The sequence below is a fragment of the Monodelphis domestica genome, assembly GCF_027887165.1.
Source record: "Monodelphis domestica isolate mMonDom1 chromosome Y unlocalized genomic scaffold, mMonDom1.pri SUPER_Y_unloc_1, whole genome shotgun sequence".
NCBI classification, from domain to species: Eukaryota; Metazoa; Chordata; class Mammalia; order Didelphimorphia; family Didelphidae; genus Monodelphis; species Monodelphis domestica.
In genome coordinates, this window is record NW_026605000.1 from 103,342 (window position 1) to 120,449 (window position 17,108).

The window sequence follows — 17,108 nt, forward strand, 5'->3', positions numbered from 1 at the left end:
ACTTTTTTTTGTTTTGTTCCTATAAGTAGTCTTTTGCACAACAATTAGGGAGCTGTGGGAAGATTTAAAAAAAAAACAGGTTTTCTTTCTTTTATCTTTTTTTAATTCTTACTTTTTGTTATAACCCCTCACTCTAAATATTCCTTCGGTATTTAGGTCAGAGATCAGATTGAAATCTAGATTTAGAAACTTCCTGGTTCATGCAGAGAATTATGATCAGAAAATTAAATCAGGTTTATGTAGTTGAGTTAAGTCATGTCAGACTCTTTGTGATCTCATTTGGGGTTTTATTGGCAAAGATGCTTGAAGTGGTTTGCCATTTCCTTATTTCCTTCTCCATTTGACAGATGAGAAAAACAGGCAAACACATTTGAGTGATTTGCCAAGAGTTACACAGGGACCAGATTTCAATTTAGGTCACAGCTCTATCTACTACTCCATTAATATTAATGTATTTAGGTACATAAGTAATGTTTGAATCTGATAGTTATTATTACTTGTCTCATTCCATCTTTGAGCTTTAGGGTTCAGGTTTTTCTTCCCTCTTTTAGTGCATTGATTCCTACAATCATTGATCTTTTTCATCTTACCAACTTTTATTATAGAATCTGGTAAAGATGGCTCTAATATGAAGCGTGCCAACAAGCGACTCTTATCATCTCCTGAAATGTAAGCAGAGACCCTTCAATTGAAATTCATGGGGATAGGGAAAGCCAGAGCAAAACTATTTATGGGAGGAGGGAGAAAGGTCAAGTGTTCTTTTTGAATTGTGATACCCTTTGCATTGTCTAGAGATGATCATAGACATATTGCCCTTGAAATGCAAACATAATTGTCACATTCCTACACTAATTCTTCTTCCCACTCCCTACTAAGGAAATCACCGCCAAAGAAATCCAAGGCTGATGGTCAATAAAGGAAGGCTGATTACCTAGTCCCTTATTATGCAGGAAGATCCACTCTAACCTTGATCCTCAACAATACTTCAGAGGCACCACTTGCCACCCCTCAACTATGTATTGTGTGAGCTGCTGGTCATTTTTATCTTGTCATTTTTGTTGGGGGCTGTTGGGGCAAGTCACAGAACACAAGTTATTTTGAAGAAAGAACATGTTATCGTTGAGGTTAAGATTCAGAAAATGGATAAATATAATTTAACACTGCTATATTATAGCTTTCCTAATTTCTATGATTTTTCAAATTATTTTAGCTGCTAAATCAGATTATTTTAAGTCTGGAAAGGATTAGACTTTGAGGATAAAGGTGATGTGGTGATGGGGAAAGGTCATTTAGTTATTACTCCAGTTAATTCTTCTGGCCTGTGTTAAGTTCAACTGTTTCATGGGAAGATAATTCTTCTTGCTCTTCATTCAAAGAGAGGATATATAAACACTTCCTTTTTAAAAAGACAAAGAATTACTTGTTCTTGCTGACAGCAAAATGGAGTTATGTTCATCCCTATTTTATTTATTCCTAAGAAAAATGTTTCATCCTTTAATATATATAACAAGTATCAAAAGTGAATTTTCTTATCATTATTCACTGTTGAGTCAGGTCCCACTTTTTTTTATCCTTGTATATTTGTTTAGATTTTTTACATTTATTTAACTTTATCCCCTACTCATTAGCAAGTCTGCAGAAAGTTTAAGATTATCTCTGTCTTTCCCCAAAATCATATATCTCCATTGCTATATGAATATTACTTTCTGTGCTGATATCACAGCTTGAGGGTGTTTTGGGTCATGGGCAGATTTTCATCAATAAAGGTGGAAGGCCCACTAGTTAAAACCCTTTATGAGGTCATAGGAAGAGCTGTTCTAATAGTAAAAAGTTGAAGTAGATAGAAGGATGTTACATTTTTATTACACTCTTTATGTGAGGTATTTATTTATTTATTTTTTTTTAAAAATTTTTTTTTCTAACTATCGAGGATGAGTTTATATGTGTTATTTTAGTAGGAGCATTGAAGGAGGAAAGCCGGTGGGTACTTGGGAACTAGAATGAGAAAAGTAGCTTCTATTGTATCCACTTTGAGAACTGCCTGCAAAAGATTCACTGACATCATCAAGAAAGTGTTTTGGGAGGGCAGCAGGGTGGGCTACTGATATATTATTGGATTGGGGGGGGGGGTGTTTTTTTAATTTTGCTCTCTTGCTTTATCTTTTCTGAGTTAAGCACCACAAAAGAATTTAAAGCATAAACTCCTTTTGTATTATTACAAAATGAGAGACGAAATGCGTTTAGGTAGTTATTCCTTTCCATGTGGCCCCAATCCATAATGATCAGGTATAGATATATGAAATAATATATGGAGAAGAAAACAACAGAAGAAAGCTAAATCTTGAGGAAACATTACATGAACAAATTAAAGGGGGAAACTTTGCCAACTCTTATCTAGGATGAGTTTGTGTGTGTTTTTTTAGTAGGATCTAGATAGAGTTGGTGTTGAGTTGAAAAATATTGAATTTAATGAGTATCTCAATCAGCTTAAGGGGAAAACAGCGCAGGTTGTAATAAGGAATGCATCTTAAAATAGAAAATTCAACAAATTCATATTGTTTCTTTCTCATCTTAAGTCACTGAGTAGGACTAAATAATATAAAAAAGGTGAGGTTGTGAGAAAAACGTCTTTTATATCTCCTTGTTAAAATTGTTAATAATGTACAGATTCCATTCCCCAAATATAATGTTTGGAAGCTTAACATAGAATTTTGTCTTTATTTCTATTAAATTGGAAAGGAATGGTTGTTCCTTTCCTGCGCGCTTTTACAGTACTCAGCCCCACCATCATTCTTCCTTCACAAGCCCCACTGAGATTTAGAGTCTTTTGTATAATAGTTATTTCAATGTGAAATATTTTACTGTTTAGTCTTGTGTTTCTATTAGCCCGATACACATTTTTCTTTTGGTTTTCCCTTTCTTGCTCCCCGTCCTTACCCTTTTTAACTTCCTTTTTTTAGACAAAAAGCATACTTTACAATGTAGAAGAAAGATCCTTTACTAAATCAATATTAGCATTGTATGTTGGTTTTGTGCTATTTTGAACAATTAAAGATTTTGTTTTGAAATAACTTTTAGTGTCTTTTACTCTTCCTTTCCCAACTTCTAGTTTAGAATAATTATAATCACCCTCAAAAAGACCTTTATAGGGAAACTTATTTTTCTTTGCACTATCCAAACATAATACCTTCGAACTATCTCCTAGACATTGACTATAGTATGCTTTTGGGAAATCTGAAGGTGTGTTTTGACTCAAATTATATATGTGATTTAAAGAAGTAATAAATATTCCAGCTTCATATTTGCCTCAAACTTATTTGTTACTCTTATCTGAAAGAAATCTTGAGCAATATAATATACCTGGTTTTTCTATCATTGTAGGTCTGTGTTAAAGCCATCTCAGTACATTTATATAGATAAAGGGAATCTAAATTAATTGTTACTAATTAAAGTTTTAAAGATAATAATTTAGGTATTATTTCCACAGTATCCCTTAAAGGACCATACACTTAACAATATCCTTTTTCAGACAGAGCTAACCCATTTTCAACTTTGTATATTTTAAAACCTAAATTACATGGGAGACAGGACCTCAAATCAGAAGTATTTATTTTTGTGAATTTAAATCTGACATCAGATACAGTAGCTACATGAATATGGGCAGTTCATGTAATCCTGATTTCCTCAGTTTCTTCATCTGTAAAATGGGTTGGAGAAGACAATGACAAACCATTCCACCATCTTTGCCAAGAAAACCTCAAATAGGGTATTGAAAAGTTGTATATACCTAAAAAATAATTGAACAAATGGCTATGGGAGTTATTTTTAGAAACCAGTCTAAAAATGCTCCTAGAAGTTAATCAGATTCAGTTATTGCTGTTAATAATGGGTTTCAAGATAACTTCTTGAGTAATACCAGCATTTTCCAAAAGGAAACCAGAGGTTAAAATTTTAAAAAGCAAAAGTATAGGCAAAAATACTAATCATTCCACCACCAGCTCATTTTCAAAATGAAAAAAAACCTTTTCTATAAATCATGTCATTTAGGGAAAACCCTAATAAAAAATAGCCCTTTCCATTTTTAAACATCATTATCTAGCACTTTATGAAGATATGGAAATAATTAAATTTTGAGGCTTTTGAATAGGCAAATAGAAACCAGTAACAGGATCAAATATACAAATTAAGAGTAATTCACCGTCAACAGTAAATCTAGATTCCTGACATTCCTGTTAAGAATCCAACAAAGAATTTATGACCAATTAAGATAGGATCTTAGGAGCTAAAATTAGTCATTTTTATTACATTGGGAAATTTTACATCCTGTTTCTCTGATAAAAACCTAATTTCTTAAAAACATAAGGGAAAATAAGTCATGTATAAAAAATAGGCAATTTCCCAATTGATTTTCAAAGGATATGAACTATAGTTTTCAGAAGAACTAATAAACTATCAAGTTACATTTAAAAGTACTCCAAATCACTTGATTATAGAAATGAAAATAACTGACATGCCTCTGGGCTAACGTATTTAGGGTTAGGGTTATGTTATAAGCAATATGGAAAAACAAACATTGATGTACTTGAGACTGCATAACTGAGGGGAAACAAAACCAGGACTACATTATACACATTAACAGTAATATTGTATGGTGAATAACTGAATGACTTAGCAGTTCTTTGCTATATGATGGATCTAAGACAGAAAAACTGCCTTAGATGAAAATGCTATCTACCTCCAGAAGAAGTGTTGAGGAAGACTGAATTTAGATTAAAAAAATACTTTTTAAAAAAATTTCCTTTTCTCACTTCCTTTTCCACCCCCAGCTGTGGTGACTGTGAAAATGTTTTGTTCAGAATCCTTAGTATTAATGGTATGTTCTTGCTTGTCTTCATATGGGATATAGGGAGAAAGACTAGAATCTAAATTAATGTTTAAAACATTTAAAAAGAACATTCAGCAAGAAAACATACTAACTTGAAGTCTGATTACAATTCTACTTCAGATGACTCCGGCCTGAGTTTTATTATGATAAAACAGTATTACTGTTATTTGATATAGCAATTGCCAGATCTGTGGAAAGATAAACTACAAAAACTCATTTCCTCAAACATTCAGTAAATAAACATTTATGAAACATTGACTAATAAATACTGATTCAAGGGAGAACCAATGACTAAAATACCTCATGGACAAAAGTACTTCATACTGAGATGTATCTTTTTAAATTTTTTCAAGTGCAGGTTTTCCTTTTAAAATTTTTTTTCTCTATCCTTCCCATGAAAAATAAAACATCTAACAAATATGAAATCAACAAATTGCCCATTTCTAAAAAAAATTAAGTAGCATCTAATACCCTAAACTTCATCATAGTATATTTCATTTTTCTTAAAATTCTGAATAATAATTTCATTAATCAGGTATTTATGTGTTTTAATCTTAAAGATAGTAAGACCATCAATAAAGAGAAGTATAGTTACTTTAAAGCATAACCATGTGAAAAGTGAAGAAAATCAGCTTGAACAGTGAGTCTGGGAAGCTTAATTGGGAATAGATTATGAAAATTAAAATCTAATCAATGTCTTGTAGGTGATAGTAAGTCCCTGGAATAGTTGAATGAATAGCTCACAGATGTGTGCTTAAATGAAAATTAGTATGTCGGCAATATGTAGAATGGGATCGAGGGAAGAGAAATGAGTTTTGTTTTCTCCTAAGTTACATTCGTATAGGCATGAGAAAATCAGAGAAATTGTATTAATAATACAATAATAATACTAATAACGGAGGGATAAAAATCCCTCCATTCTGGGATTTTTATATTCTACAGGAGTGAGGACACGACTCTGGAGCAAGGGCTGGGGGTGGGGTGGGGGTGGGGTTAACCCAAAGGAATAGAGGTGGTTCTCATCATTTGGGGGATGGATGAATGAGGTGTGTCTCTTTGTCCATCTCAATTCAGTTGGGTAATCCAAGGGCCTAAGGGAGCAGAGCAATTTCCCTAATAATCATTTGCCTGAGTTTCTGGGGGTACAAGGCCCATGCCTGCAGTAAAAATACACCCTGTTCTTTCCTCCTTAGTTTCTCTTGCCCTTTTCCCTAGAATTGGCATGTTTCCCAAACTACAGATAAACTCTTCTCAAGGGCTTTTAAAAAAATAGGTCAGGAAAACTAAACATTTCATGGGATGGTGGGGGTAGTTTATTCTTTATACTCGGGGATCTTGAAAATGGGATTGGAATTGTCAATGTGCAATCTAGAAGTCCCCAAACTTGTAGCTTAGAAAGATTTAATGATTCCTCAGTTTTATTTAGCTAGGTGGTGAAAGCCTCAGGTTTGAGCCTATTCCTGTGAAGAATCCACAATCCACTTCAGATTGGTGCTAAACCCCTGGGGAAACCTAGTGACTTTGGCACTATAGGCAGTGTGTCAGTCTGGATCATTGTTAGGAGGGTGTGATCTACTGAGAGAGGCTACTTGAGATTAGAAGAGTCACTCAACTTTGGTTTGGCCTTAATTAGCCCCCATATGAAGTGGTTAATGGATTCTCAAGGAACAAGCTCACAAACCTGAGGCTTTCACCTCTAAGCTAAATATAATCAAATACTTTTTTATAATGTAGTCCTCTAATTTTACTAAATTTTTTTCTCATATTTTCTAGAAGGAAAGGGAAGGAAGAGGAGTCAGAGAATAAAGTTACATAATGTGAACTTCAAGAGACATTTTTAAAAAGAGAGAAAAAATTGCCAAAATGAGTGATGGGAAGGGATTGGACCAAGGACCAAGGACTGATCTTGTAGAAAAGAGGGTCTCTAAAATATGGCACTAGAAAATGAGAAAGGAGGTCAAGGATATTGTTAGAAGGAAGAATTTAGGATAAACTCCATTTTCTCTATAAATTATGAGAGAATGTTTTCTGAAAGCACGCAGAGAGGGGAGAGGAAAATTGGGGACCCATCAAAGAGAAAGGTAAAAGTTTAAAACAATCTTTCAAGAGTGCCAAAGTCCATTTAAAAAAAAATTATGCGATTATGATATGGCAGTTGAGATTAGTTAAAAGAGATTTACAGTGCATAAAATCATCATGGTTTTGTTAGTATCCCCAATACTATTTAGTAACATGATATAATGGGATTAGAGGGGCCAGATGAAGGGATTAATATAACAAAATAAGCACAAAGCCTTGGAATCACAGAATAACAGTTTGAGTTGAAAAGGATTTTAGTGGACTTTTATTCAACCTATACCTAATTTGAGAAGTATGTAATATAAAGTTGAACTAATTAAGTATAAATATAAGATTTTTTTCCCTCATAAAATGGATAACTTCATAACCTAATGAAATTTCTCCTCCAGATCAAAACAAAACAATAAAATGTCTTCAGCCACTTTCTTATTCTGCTGACTTCCTATCTATCTGGTTCTGAGGAAAAATGATTTGGCAGTAAAAAACATCATCTGCATTCTTGGTGGAATGACTGAGGACACAGATAATTCAGAAGACCTGGCAAGTTTTGTGCCCACAAGTATATAGCTAAGATCACAGATTAGTCATTTGCAGTGGACAACTGAAAGTGTAAAAGGAAAACTATTTCAGAATTTGAAAACCTAGCTTACCAATAATAGACAATTATTCTAAATATTATTTTCAACAATTGAGTAATATTTAACTGAGATATACACATCATTTCTTTCAAGCTTCATTTTTAGCCAAAGCTTTCAATTACAGATAAAATTTGTATTCATTGTCTGGAACCAGTGAAAGAAGGGATCTTTAAGATACTAAGTCATACCTCAGCAAGACATTCTATGACAAGCCCCAAAATCCCAGCTTTTGGGACAAAAATCCACTACTTGATAGAAACTGCTGGGAAAACTGGAAGACAGTGTGGGAGAGATTAGGTTTGGATCAACACCTCATACCCTACACCAAGATAAACTCAGAATGGGTGAATGACTTGAATATAAAGAAGGAAACTATAAGTAAATTAGGTGAACACAGAATAGTATACATGTCAGACTTTTGGGAAAGGAAAGATTTTAAAACCAAGCAAGACAGAAACTGAGTCACAAAATATAAAATAAATAATTTTGATTACATTAAATTTAAAAGGTTTTGTACAGACAAAACCAATGCAACCAAAATTAGAAGGGAAGCAACAAATTGGGAAACAATCTTCATAACAAAAATCTCTGGCAAAGGTCTAATTACTCAAATTTACAAGGAGCTAAATGAATTGTACAAAAAATCAAGCCATTCTCCAATTGAAAAATGGGCAAGGGACATGAATTGGCAGTTTTCAAAGAAATCAAAACTATTAATAAGCACAAGAAAAAGTGTTCTAAATCTCTTATAATCAGAGAGACGCAAATCAAAACAACTTGAGGTATCACCTCACACCTAGCAGATGGGCTAACATGACAGCAAAGGAAAGTTATGAATGCTGGAGGGGATGTGGCAAAGTAGGGACATTAATTCATTGCTGGTGGAGTTGTGAATTGATCCAACCATTCTGGAGGGCAATTTGGAACTCTGCCAAAAGCCTGATAAGAGACCCTTTGCCCTTTGATTCAGCCATAGCACTGCTGGGTTTGTACCCCAAAGAGATAATAAGGAAAAAGACTTGTCCAAGAATATTCATAGCTGCGCTCTTTGTGGTGGCCAAAAATTGGAAAATGAAGGAATGGCTGAATTGTAGTATCTGTTGGTGATGGAATACTATTGTGCTCAAAGGAATAATAAAGTGGAGGAATTCCATGGAGTCTGGAACTTCCTCCAGGAAGTGATGCAGAGCGAGAGGAGCAGAACCAGGAGAACATTGTACACAGAAACTAATACACTGTGGTATAGATTTCTCCATTAGTGTTAATGCAGTGACTGAACAAACAGGAAGGATCTAGGAGAAAAAAACAAGATACACAAGCAGAGGAAAACCTGTGGGAGTAAAAATCAAAAAGCAACTGCTTGACTACAGCGGTTGAGGGGACATGACTGAGGAGAGACTCTAAATGAACATCCTAGTGCAAATACCAACAACATGGAAATGGGTTCAGATCAAGGGCACATATGATACCAGTGGAATTGCATGTGGGCTACCAGAAGGGGTGGAGGAGGAGAGGGAGGAATAGAATACAATTCTTGTAACCAAGTGATGATGTTCTAAATTGACTAAATAAAAATTTAAAAAGAGATACTGAGTCATATAATAGTGACAATCTACATCAAAGCAATAACCTTATGAGCATTATGAAAATAAGAAAAGAAAAATACTTGTGATCTTAAAGGAAGAATCTTATTCTGAGTAATTCTAGGGCTCTGGAGAATAGCATCAAACTTTTGTGAGATGATGAAAGTATACCTTATGGACATGGAATGTGTCTTTTTCATTTCTAGAAAGTAGCATGAAAAGATACAATTAATACATAATAAAATTCTATTAGATAATATCCTAGAAACCACTTCAAGAATTTAGACCTAACTATCCCTTAAGAATTTATATTAAAAATCTACTCCATTTGGGCACTGTAATAATATGACCAACCAATGATGGAGGAGACTTTTTTTGAAAATAAGAATCTAGAATCTATTAACAGATAAATAATAGGAGAAAGTTTGCAAACATCTCCCACAAGTGTAAATGTTTCAAGGGGAATGGCTTTAAGTGCTAGTGAAGAGACCAACAAATCTTCAGAGGAAAAGTGACTGGCATCTCTCTTCTTTTTATTCGACACCAATCACTCACCTATCATGTATAATGATATAATGTGGGATTATTCAGCATATATGTCCCACAACAGATTACTCTTTAAAGTGTTGGTAGAAGTAGAATGATAGGGAAGGTCTGATGAATTTGAAAGAATATGTTCTATCTTTGTCCTTTAACCGTTTTCATATACTCTATAGAAAAGAATTAAATTCCAACTAGCACACCTGCATTCTAATTCCACAATTAATTTTACCACTCAACCTGAATTAGAATAGCTTCCTGTTTTGAACTCCTTTTCCCTACAGTAACATACAACTAATAAATTCCATTACTTATTATTTGGTTAGCTTGAGAATATTGGGAGGTGGGGAATGGTAGAGGGAGAAGAATGGAAAAAAAAGAAGTGGAGAAGGACTAACACTTCAAAAACTGTAAGAATGGAAAGTCTAAAGCAGTTATGCTGGACAGTTTTAAACTTCATATTGAATGTAGCTACGTATTAGGTATATAATAAAGTAGCTAGGATAGAAAGGTTAGAGAAGATAAGGAATGGACACTGATGGAGAAAGAGCTGAAGTCAGAAAGGAGCAAAAAAATGAAAAGAGCTCTTTAGAGGAACAGAAATTGATAGGTTTCTAATAAGTTAAATGACACCCCTTCAAAGTATATAACTGAAGAATTTTCTTTCCTATAATTGGATTCTGATTAGATAGAACATATTGTTTGAAGGAGTGGGGAGAAGAGTAAAGAGAGAGATAACAAAGTTCTTATTTCAGAAATTTCTTCAGTTTCCAAATGTCTTTCTTATCACCAAGTATAACCATGTTGTGAAAAGATCTGCAACAAAAGTAATAATAAAAGTTGACAAAAGACAAAATACAAGAAATATTCAATAGTTCAGAATATTGATACTAAGAGATGTGAAAGGACTTATCAAGAATTTCAGTATGCTTTAAGAACATCTGTTAAGGTATTTGATAATAAAATATTTTTTGTTGTATTTCCTTCAACCTGCCCTCTCCATTCTTGAATTTCTTATATCAAATTTAAGGTTAAAATTAAGGAGCGGTAGTGATAAGGACAGGAACACAACTATATGAAATTTATACACTTTTTTTACAATGTTGATTTCTATATTTTTACATCCACCCACCTCAGTTAGCTGATTTGACAAAGAAGAAATAAGTAGCACAAGAAAGTTAAAGAAAAAAACAGTTAATAAAAAAAGGCAAGCCAAACAAAAAATATGTTATCTGGAGAGATGCCATTTAGGGCTACAATACTGAGAAATAGTTGAAAGACTTTTTAAAAAAGACTTTCCCCTCCATCCTGCTTACTCTGTATCATCAAAAAGATCAGTATCAACTGCAAAGCTATGTCTTCTGGAAAAAAGGTTAATTAGGATAAGGAACATTAATTATTTTCATATATAAAGATACAGAAATGAAGCAAGTATATTTAACTTCTGGGAGTTTGAATGGTTTTGGGTAATCATCATTAAGAACATATAGAAGGAAATGGACAACGTAATTTAGGATTAGGGAAGAGTCATAATTGTTCAAGTGGTAGGATTCAGTTTGAAAATTAAATAGTGGAATTTAAGTAAATTAAGGAATATACTTATGTTAAGGTGAGAATGAATAACGGGATATGAAAAGAATTTGAGCAGAAGTGGGGTTAAATTAAGTTGACTGATAAAAATTTAAAATGGGAAAAATGGAAAATTAGAATGAATGGATCCAGATTCACAGACTCATCCCAAGATCAGACCCAAGAATGATCATATTGTACAATGGCTTCAAGATTCATAACAGTAAAATTAATTAAAAGATGGTGATTAAGTTACCAGTGAGGAAAAGAGACAAAAAGGAAGGGAAGTGAAAATTTGACTCAAACTTTGCAAAAAAAAAGGTTAAAATTTATTTTTTCACATAGTTGTGGGGAAAAAAATACTTTTTAAAAATTAAAATGAAAGAACAATTCCCGGACCTATTAGAACCAGGAGGTAAAGTGGAAATAGAAAACATCCACTGAAGTCCCAAGGAACCAATCAGGATTATTACCAAAGCATGGTAGATGATACAAAGGCTCTACAGCAGACTGGACATGAATAACCCTTATAAACATTTGGGATGGCAAAGTCTCTAAACTGGTTCATCTCTTATTTCTGCTGAGCTATTTCAATTCTGCTTTGCTCATGGAGCATGGTACTGGATGGCCATGTGTCAGTGTCCTCCATGTCTCAAGTAGATACCAGGGTGCTTCAGAGAGACCTTGAGAGTGTCCTTGTATCACTTCTTCTGACCTGAGTGAACCCTGGCCTTCTGTGAGACTGTAAAATAATATTTCGGGCAAACATGCATTTAGCATTTGAGCTGGTCTGTGCTCTCTGGTAAAGTCTGAACTCTACTATCCAGCTAGAGAAAGAATGGCATCTTCTAGGGCCTCTCTAGAATCTTTCAAAGACAATTCAGATAGAAGCCATTCTGTTTTCTGGTGTGGTGCTGGTACAATGTCCAGGTTTCACAGACATACAAGAAAGAGGGCAGCTCTGTAGACCTTCAGTTTGGTAGGCAGCCTAATATTCTTCTTTCCTACCCTTTCCTTTGGAGTCTTGCAAACCCCTGAGCTATCTGTGTATCTTTGAGCTATCTTCATGTAGCTGGTGGAGAACTTCCATTTTCATGATATTGTCAGACCAAAATTACCACAAGTGGCCAAGAAGAATTTCAGCCTTACAGCCTGAAGTGAGTGTGCAATCATCTTGGAAAGGTGAAAAACTATAAGATAGAAAAGGGTAAAATGGTGTGTGTGATATTTAAAGTCTTTTGAGTCTCAAACTGGATTTTAAGTGAGTCTTAAAGTCATTTGTTTCTCTTTTCTTTTTTAAAATTAGTTTATTTAGTCAATTTAGAACATTATTCCCTGGTTACAAGGATCACATTATTTCACTCCCTCCCCTCCCCCAACCCCTCCTGCAGCCAAGTGGTGGTGGTTTCTCTTTTCCAGAGTCATCATAGGCATGAATTTAAAAGGCAGGAGAAGTGGCTATGGCTCAGGATACACTAGATGACCTTGGTGTATGATTCCAGACCAAATTCCAAGCACTCCACAATACCAAATGTCTCAGCAAACCTTTCTACCAAGCAAAAAATAAAGGTTTATAGTTAACCATAATTTATCAGACAAATCTGCCTATAAACCTACAGAGGGAGACTCATCTATACTTTTTATGTTACTATGGGATCCATAGGGTATTTAGGGAAGACCAGTATCTTCCTGTAGATAATCTGCATGCACAGCAACCACTTGGAGAGTTAGTCTGTTATCTAGTCTAGGCATAGGAAGGCTTTATTCATCACTTCCCCAGCCAAAATTAATTTTTTGGCTGAAGACAAGAACAATTTGTTCCAACAGCAATGAAAGAAGTAGAAGCAGGTATTGTGGAATGCTGGGAGCTCAGTTAGACATGGAAGAAGCTAAGGTCATCCATATACTGCAACCAGACTTTTGTCTCACTGGTTTTCTCTTTTCTTATTTTTAATTTTATTTATTTATAAATTTTTATTTAATTAGTCAATTAAGAACATTTCCCCCTGGTTACAAGAATCATGTTCTTTCCCTCTCCTCCCTCAAACCCCTCCCATAGCCAATGCACAATTCTACTGGGTATTAAATGTGTCCTTGATCAAAACCCATTTCCATGTTGTTGATGTTTGCACTACAATGTTCATTTAGAATCTACATTGTTTTTTACTTTTTAAACTCTTACCTTCTATATTGGTTCCAAGGCAGAACAGCAAGGGTGAAGAAATGGGGATTAAATGATTTGCCCAAGATGACAGAACTATAAAGTATTTCGGGTTATATTTGAACCCAGGACATCCCATCTCTAGGCCTGGTTCTCTGTCAACTAAGCCATCTAACCAACCCTATTTTGGAATCTCTTGAGAACAAGGGTGACATGTGCTAAGTATTTTTTGCAAATATCATTTAAATTCTTATATCATTTGACTCTCACAACAACCCTCACAGAAGCAGAAACTGAAGCATACAGAAGTGAAGTGACGTTGTCTAGAGTTGGTCACTGCTTGGCTCTAGGGTATAAATTACTTTCAGCCTGGTTTAGCCTATCTGCCAAGAAAACTTGTGCAATTAAATGCTAATATAATTTAAAATGATCAAATTAATAACAGAAGCATATGGATACTTACAAAAGTATGAAACATTAACAGAATAAATATTTTGCGATGTAAGGTCCCAGGTTCAAATACATATTTTTATCAGAGAAAGAAAATTTAATTTTAAGTTAAAAAAATGAGGTAAAATGAGAAAAATAAGTGATGCTACTAACTTCTTCTTTGAGTTAAACATGGTATATCCAGAAATAAACTAGTGACTAAAACATGAGAAAGAAAACAATAGACCAATAACCCTAACAATGATACTGATTGTTAAATATATTAGCAAAATGTATTAAAAGTGTACCATGATGATCTAGATGGAATAATACTTGCAACTCTATATTGATTCAATATTGGGAAGATCATTAAAAGAATAGACAATGTTGATAACAAGAATAAAAAAATAATATGGATATATCAATAAATTTAGGGAAAGCCTTTGACAAAATTTAAAAAATCTGTATAAAAAAGGAAGAGAAAAAAACACTACTGGACCAACATAATATGTAACACATAAATGTTACAGGCCTTCCTAATAGGAATTAGACAAAACTTAGATGATAGTACCACCATGATTACTTGAGATGCTGCTAAAAATGTAATTGACTCTAGGCCCTGAAGTTCTGTATGTACTATAGTATGTGGCTGTCCACTAAAATATTTGATATTGGTTTTAAAATAATTGAAAAATTAGAACACAAGCATACAAAATAAAGAAGGAAACTGTTGTGTTGGGAGTCTGATAAACACGTGATCCTGGGGTAAAATCCGTATTTGATGAAAAATGATAGGGGGAAACTAGAAAAATCCTGACAAATATTAAATTAAACTTTCCATCAACACTTGATATTGCTATTTTGCATCCATAAAAGTTCACATCAGAAACAAATGAAAGACAGCTTGAAATACTTGTTGCAACTTTAGTTTGGGGAAGAATTTTCATTTTTACTCAAGGTATTAATCAAAGGAAATCAGACACATTAGAAAGTTTTTTAAGAAGGTAAAAATAAGTTGCTTTCTTCAACAAACAAATATTCAAAGGATATAAACAGTTCAAAATAAAGAAAATTTAAGCTAAAGAAAAATTATTAGGCAATTTAAGTAACAGGAAGATTAATTACGTAATATATTACCCATCTCCTGAAAGATGATTCTTTTTTTTTTTCAACACTGTGTATTGGCTCCAAGGCAGAAGAGTGGTAAGGGCTAGGCCATGGGGGTCAAGTGACTTGCCCAGGGTCACACAGCTGGGAAGTGGCTGAGGTCAAATTTGAACCTAGGACCTCCCGTCTCTAGGCCCGGTTCTCAATCCACTGAGCTACCCAGCTGCCCCAAGATGATTATTCCTTGATAGGAAAGACATTGTAGTTTTCTTGTGCTCATCTATCATATTTGTTACAGGGATTTTTTCTTTTCTTTCCTTCAAGTCAGGTGGCAATATTGGGATGAATATTAGAGTTAGAAAAAACACTGTTTGGGAGCAGCTAGATTTGGGTTGCTCGGTGGATTGAGAGCCAGGCCTGGGTTCAAATTTGGTTTCAGACACTTCCTACTATGTGACCTTGGACAAGTCACTTAATCTCCATTCCTTAGAACCATTACATAGTATTGATTCTAAGATGGAAGATAAGGATTAAAAAAAAATGCTGTTAAGGAAATTCAATCATATTTTATGTTTAGGTTCAAATTAAATTTTTTAATTTTACTGCCCACAGAGAAAGAAAATTAAAATTCAATACACCATATTAAGCAAAACTAATTTTCGGTTTAGTCATGTGCAAAACTAAATATCCTTTAATCTTATACTTTAATTCCATAAATTTGTCTTTTTTGAGATGAGATACCATGTATCATCTTAATTCTTATTTTTTCCTTCCAAAATTTGTAAGCTGATCCAATTTATTTTCTGCCTTTTAAAAATTTATTATTCTAATACTATTCATTACATATTTTAAATTTATTCATAAAAGCTTCTTTGATGTTCATTAATTAGACAAAAATGTTCATGATCATACATTTTCACTGACATGATATGCATTTGTTTCATTATATCTGCATTAAAATTTCAAATAAAAGTATTTTAAAAATAAAATATTTTCTAATTCTTCTTTTGCTATTTTTCTTGCGTTGGTCTTTTCACATTTGTACATCTGTTTGAATGTAAGTTTTTAATTTTTTCTTTTGGACTTTGAGTTCTTAAATTGAATTGTTTTGTCTTTTTTATATTCTTAGTAATGGTATGGTATTTTGTAGATGATTAATAAACAATTGCTTAATTGGTAGCATTCATTTTTACTTTTTTTTTTTAAACCCTTACCTTCCGTCTTGGAGTCAAATACTGTGTATTGGCTCCAAGGCAGAGGAGTGGTAAGGGCTAGGCAATGGGAGTCAAGTGACTTGCCCAGGGTCACACAGCTGGGAAATGTCTGAGGTCAAATTTGAACCTAGGACCTCCAGTCTCTAGGCCTGGTTCTCAATCCACTGAGCTACCCAGCTACCCACCCCCCACCCCCATTTTTACTTTTAAAAGCATTTTATATGTAATTCTTTTACAAATTTTGTGCTTGTAAAAATATTTTGTAAAACCAATATATTTTGGTGTAGAATATTGTATTAAGTTTATCGGTTGTTTTTAATTTAATTCTGGCTTTGTTTATTTGTTATTAGATTTTATAATGTCATTATTAAATTAACGATTTTTTTGTGGATTTAACACCTTAATCATAGATGAAAATATACTTTAAAATATTCTAATTTTTAAATATTACTTTTCTTAACTTTTATTAAGTAGCCCATATTATATACCTTGTAATTGATACTTCATTAAAAAATTACTTAATGTGACTTGAATGTGTTTTTTTTTTTTTTTTGTTTTTGATGATGTGCATTTTCAGTAAAATTCTGCATAGTTTAAGATATATTGCGTGCTCTAATTTAGTGGTAGGCTTTTTTTTTCGTGTTATATGTAAATAAATGGGTAGTTTTTTGTGTGTATCTGGTTGCATGTTTTGTGGTAATTTGAATTGGTTTGCTGACACAAGGTTTTTAAAAAATATAATGTGTTTAACATTGTTTTATTAAAACTTTGCTTTTAACATATGTGATTGTTATAGTAACATGCCTGTAAAATAAGTATTAATAAAATGATGAAAATATAATGGAATAGCATTTTTAGCGTTTTCCTACAGAAGTTCTTTTAAGCTCCGCCTCTTGGATTATA

At 33.4% G+C, this 17,108-nt stretch overlaps 1 protein-coding gene across 6 annotated transcripts in view; it reads left to right on the forward strand.

Annotated features, from left to right (window-relative positions):
• Positions 1-3,311, forward strand: part of LOC130456241 (host cell factor 1-like) — a 33,260-nt gene extending 29,949 nt beyond the window's left edge. For 3 of the 6 annotated variants that reach the window (XM_056809930.1, XM_056809933.1, XM_056809929.1), the window contains exons 26-27: positions 606-669; positions 877-3,311. In XM_056809930.1, coding sequence (XP_056665908.1) covers positions 606-669; positions 877-916 — 104 coding nt within the window. In that variant the 3' untranslated portion in view covers positions 917-3,311. Of the gene's footprint in view, positions 1-605; positions 674-876 lie in introns of those variants that run through there. The other 3 variants (XM_056809928.1, XM_056809932.1, XM_056809931.1) reach the window with 2 other exon arrangements.
• The last annotated feature ends 13,797 nt before the right edge of the window (positions 3,312-17,108 follow it).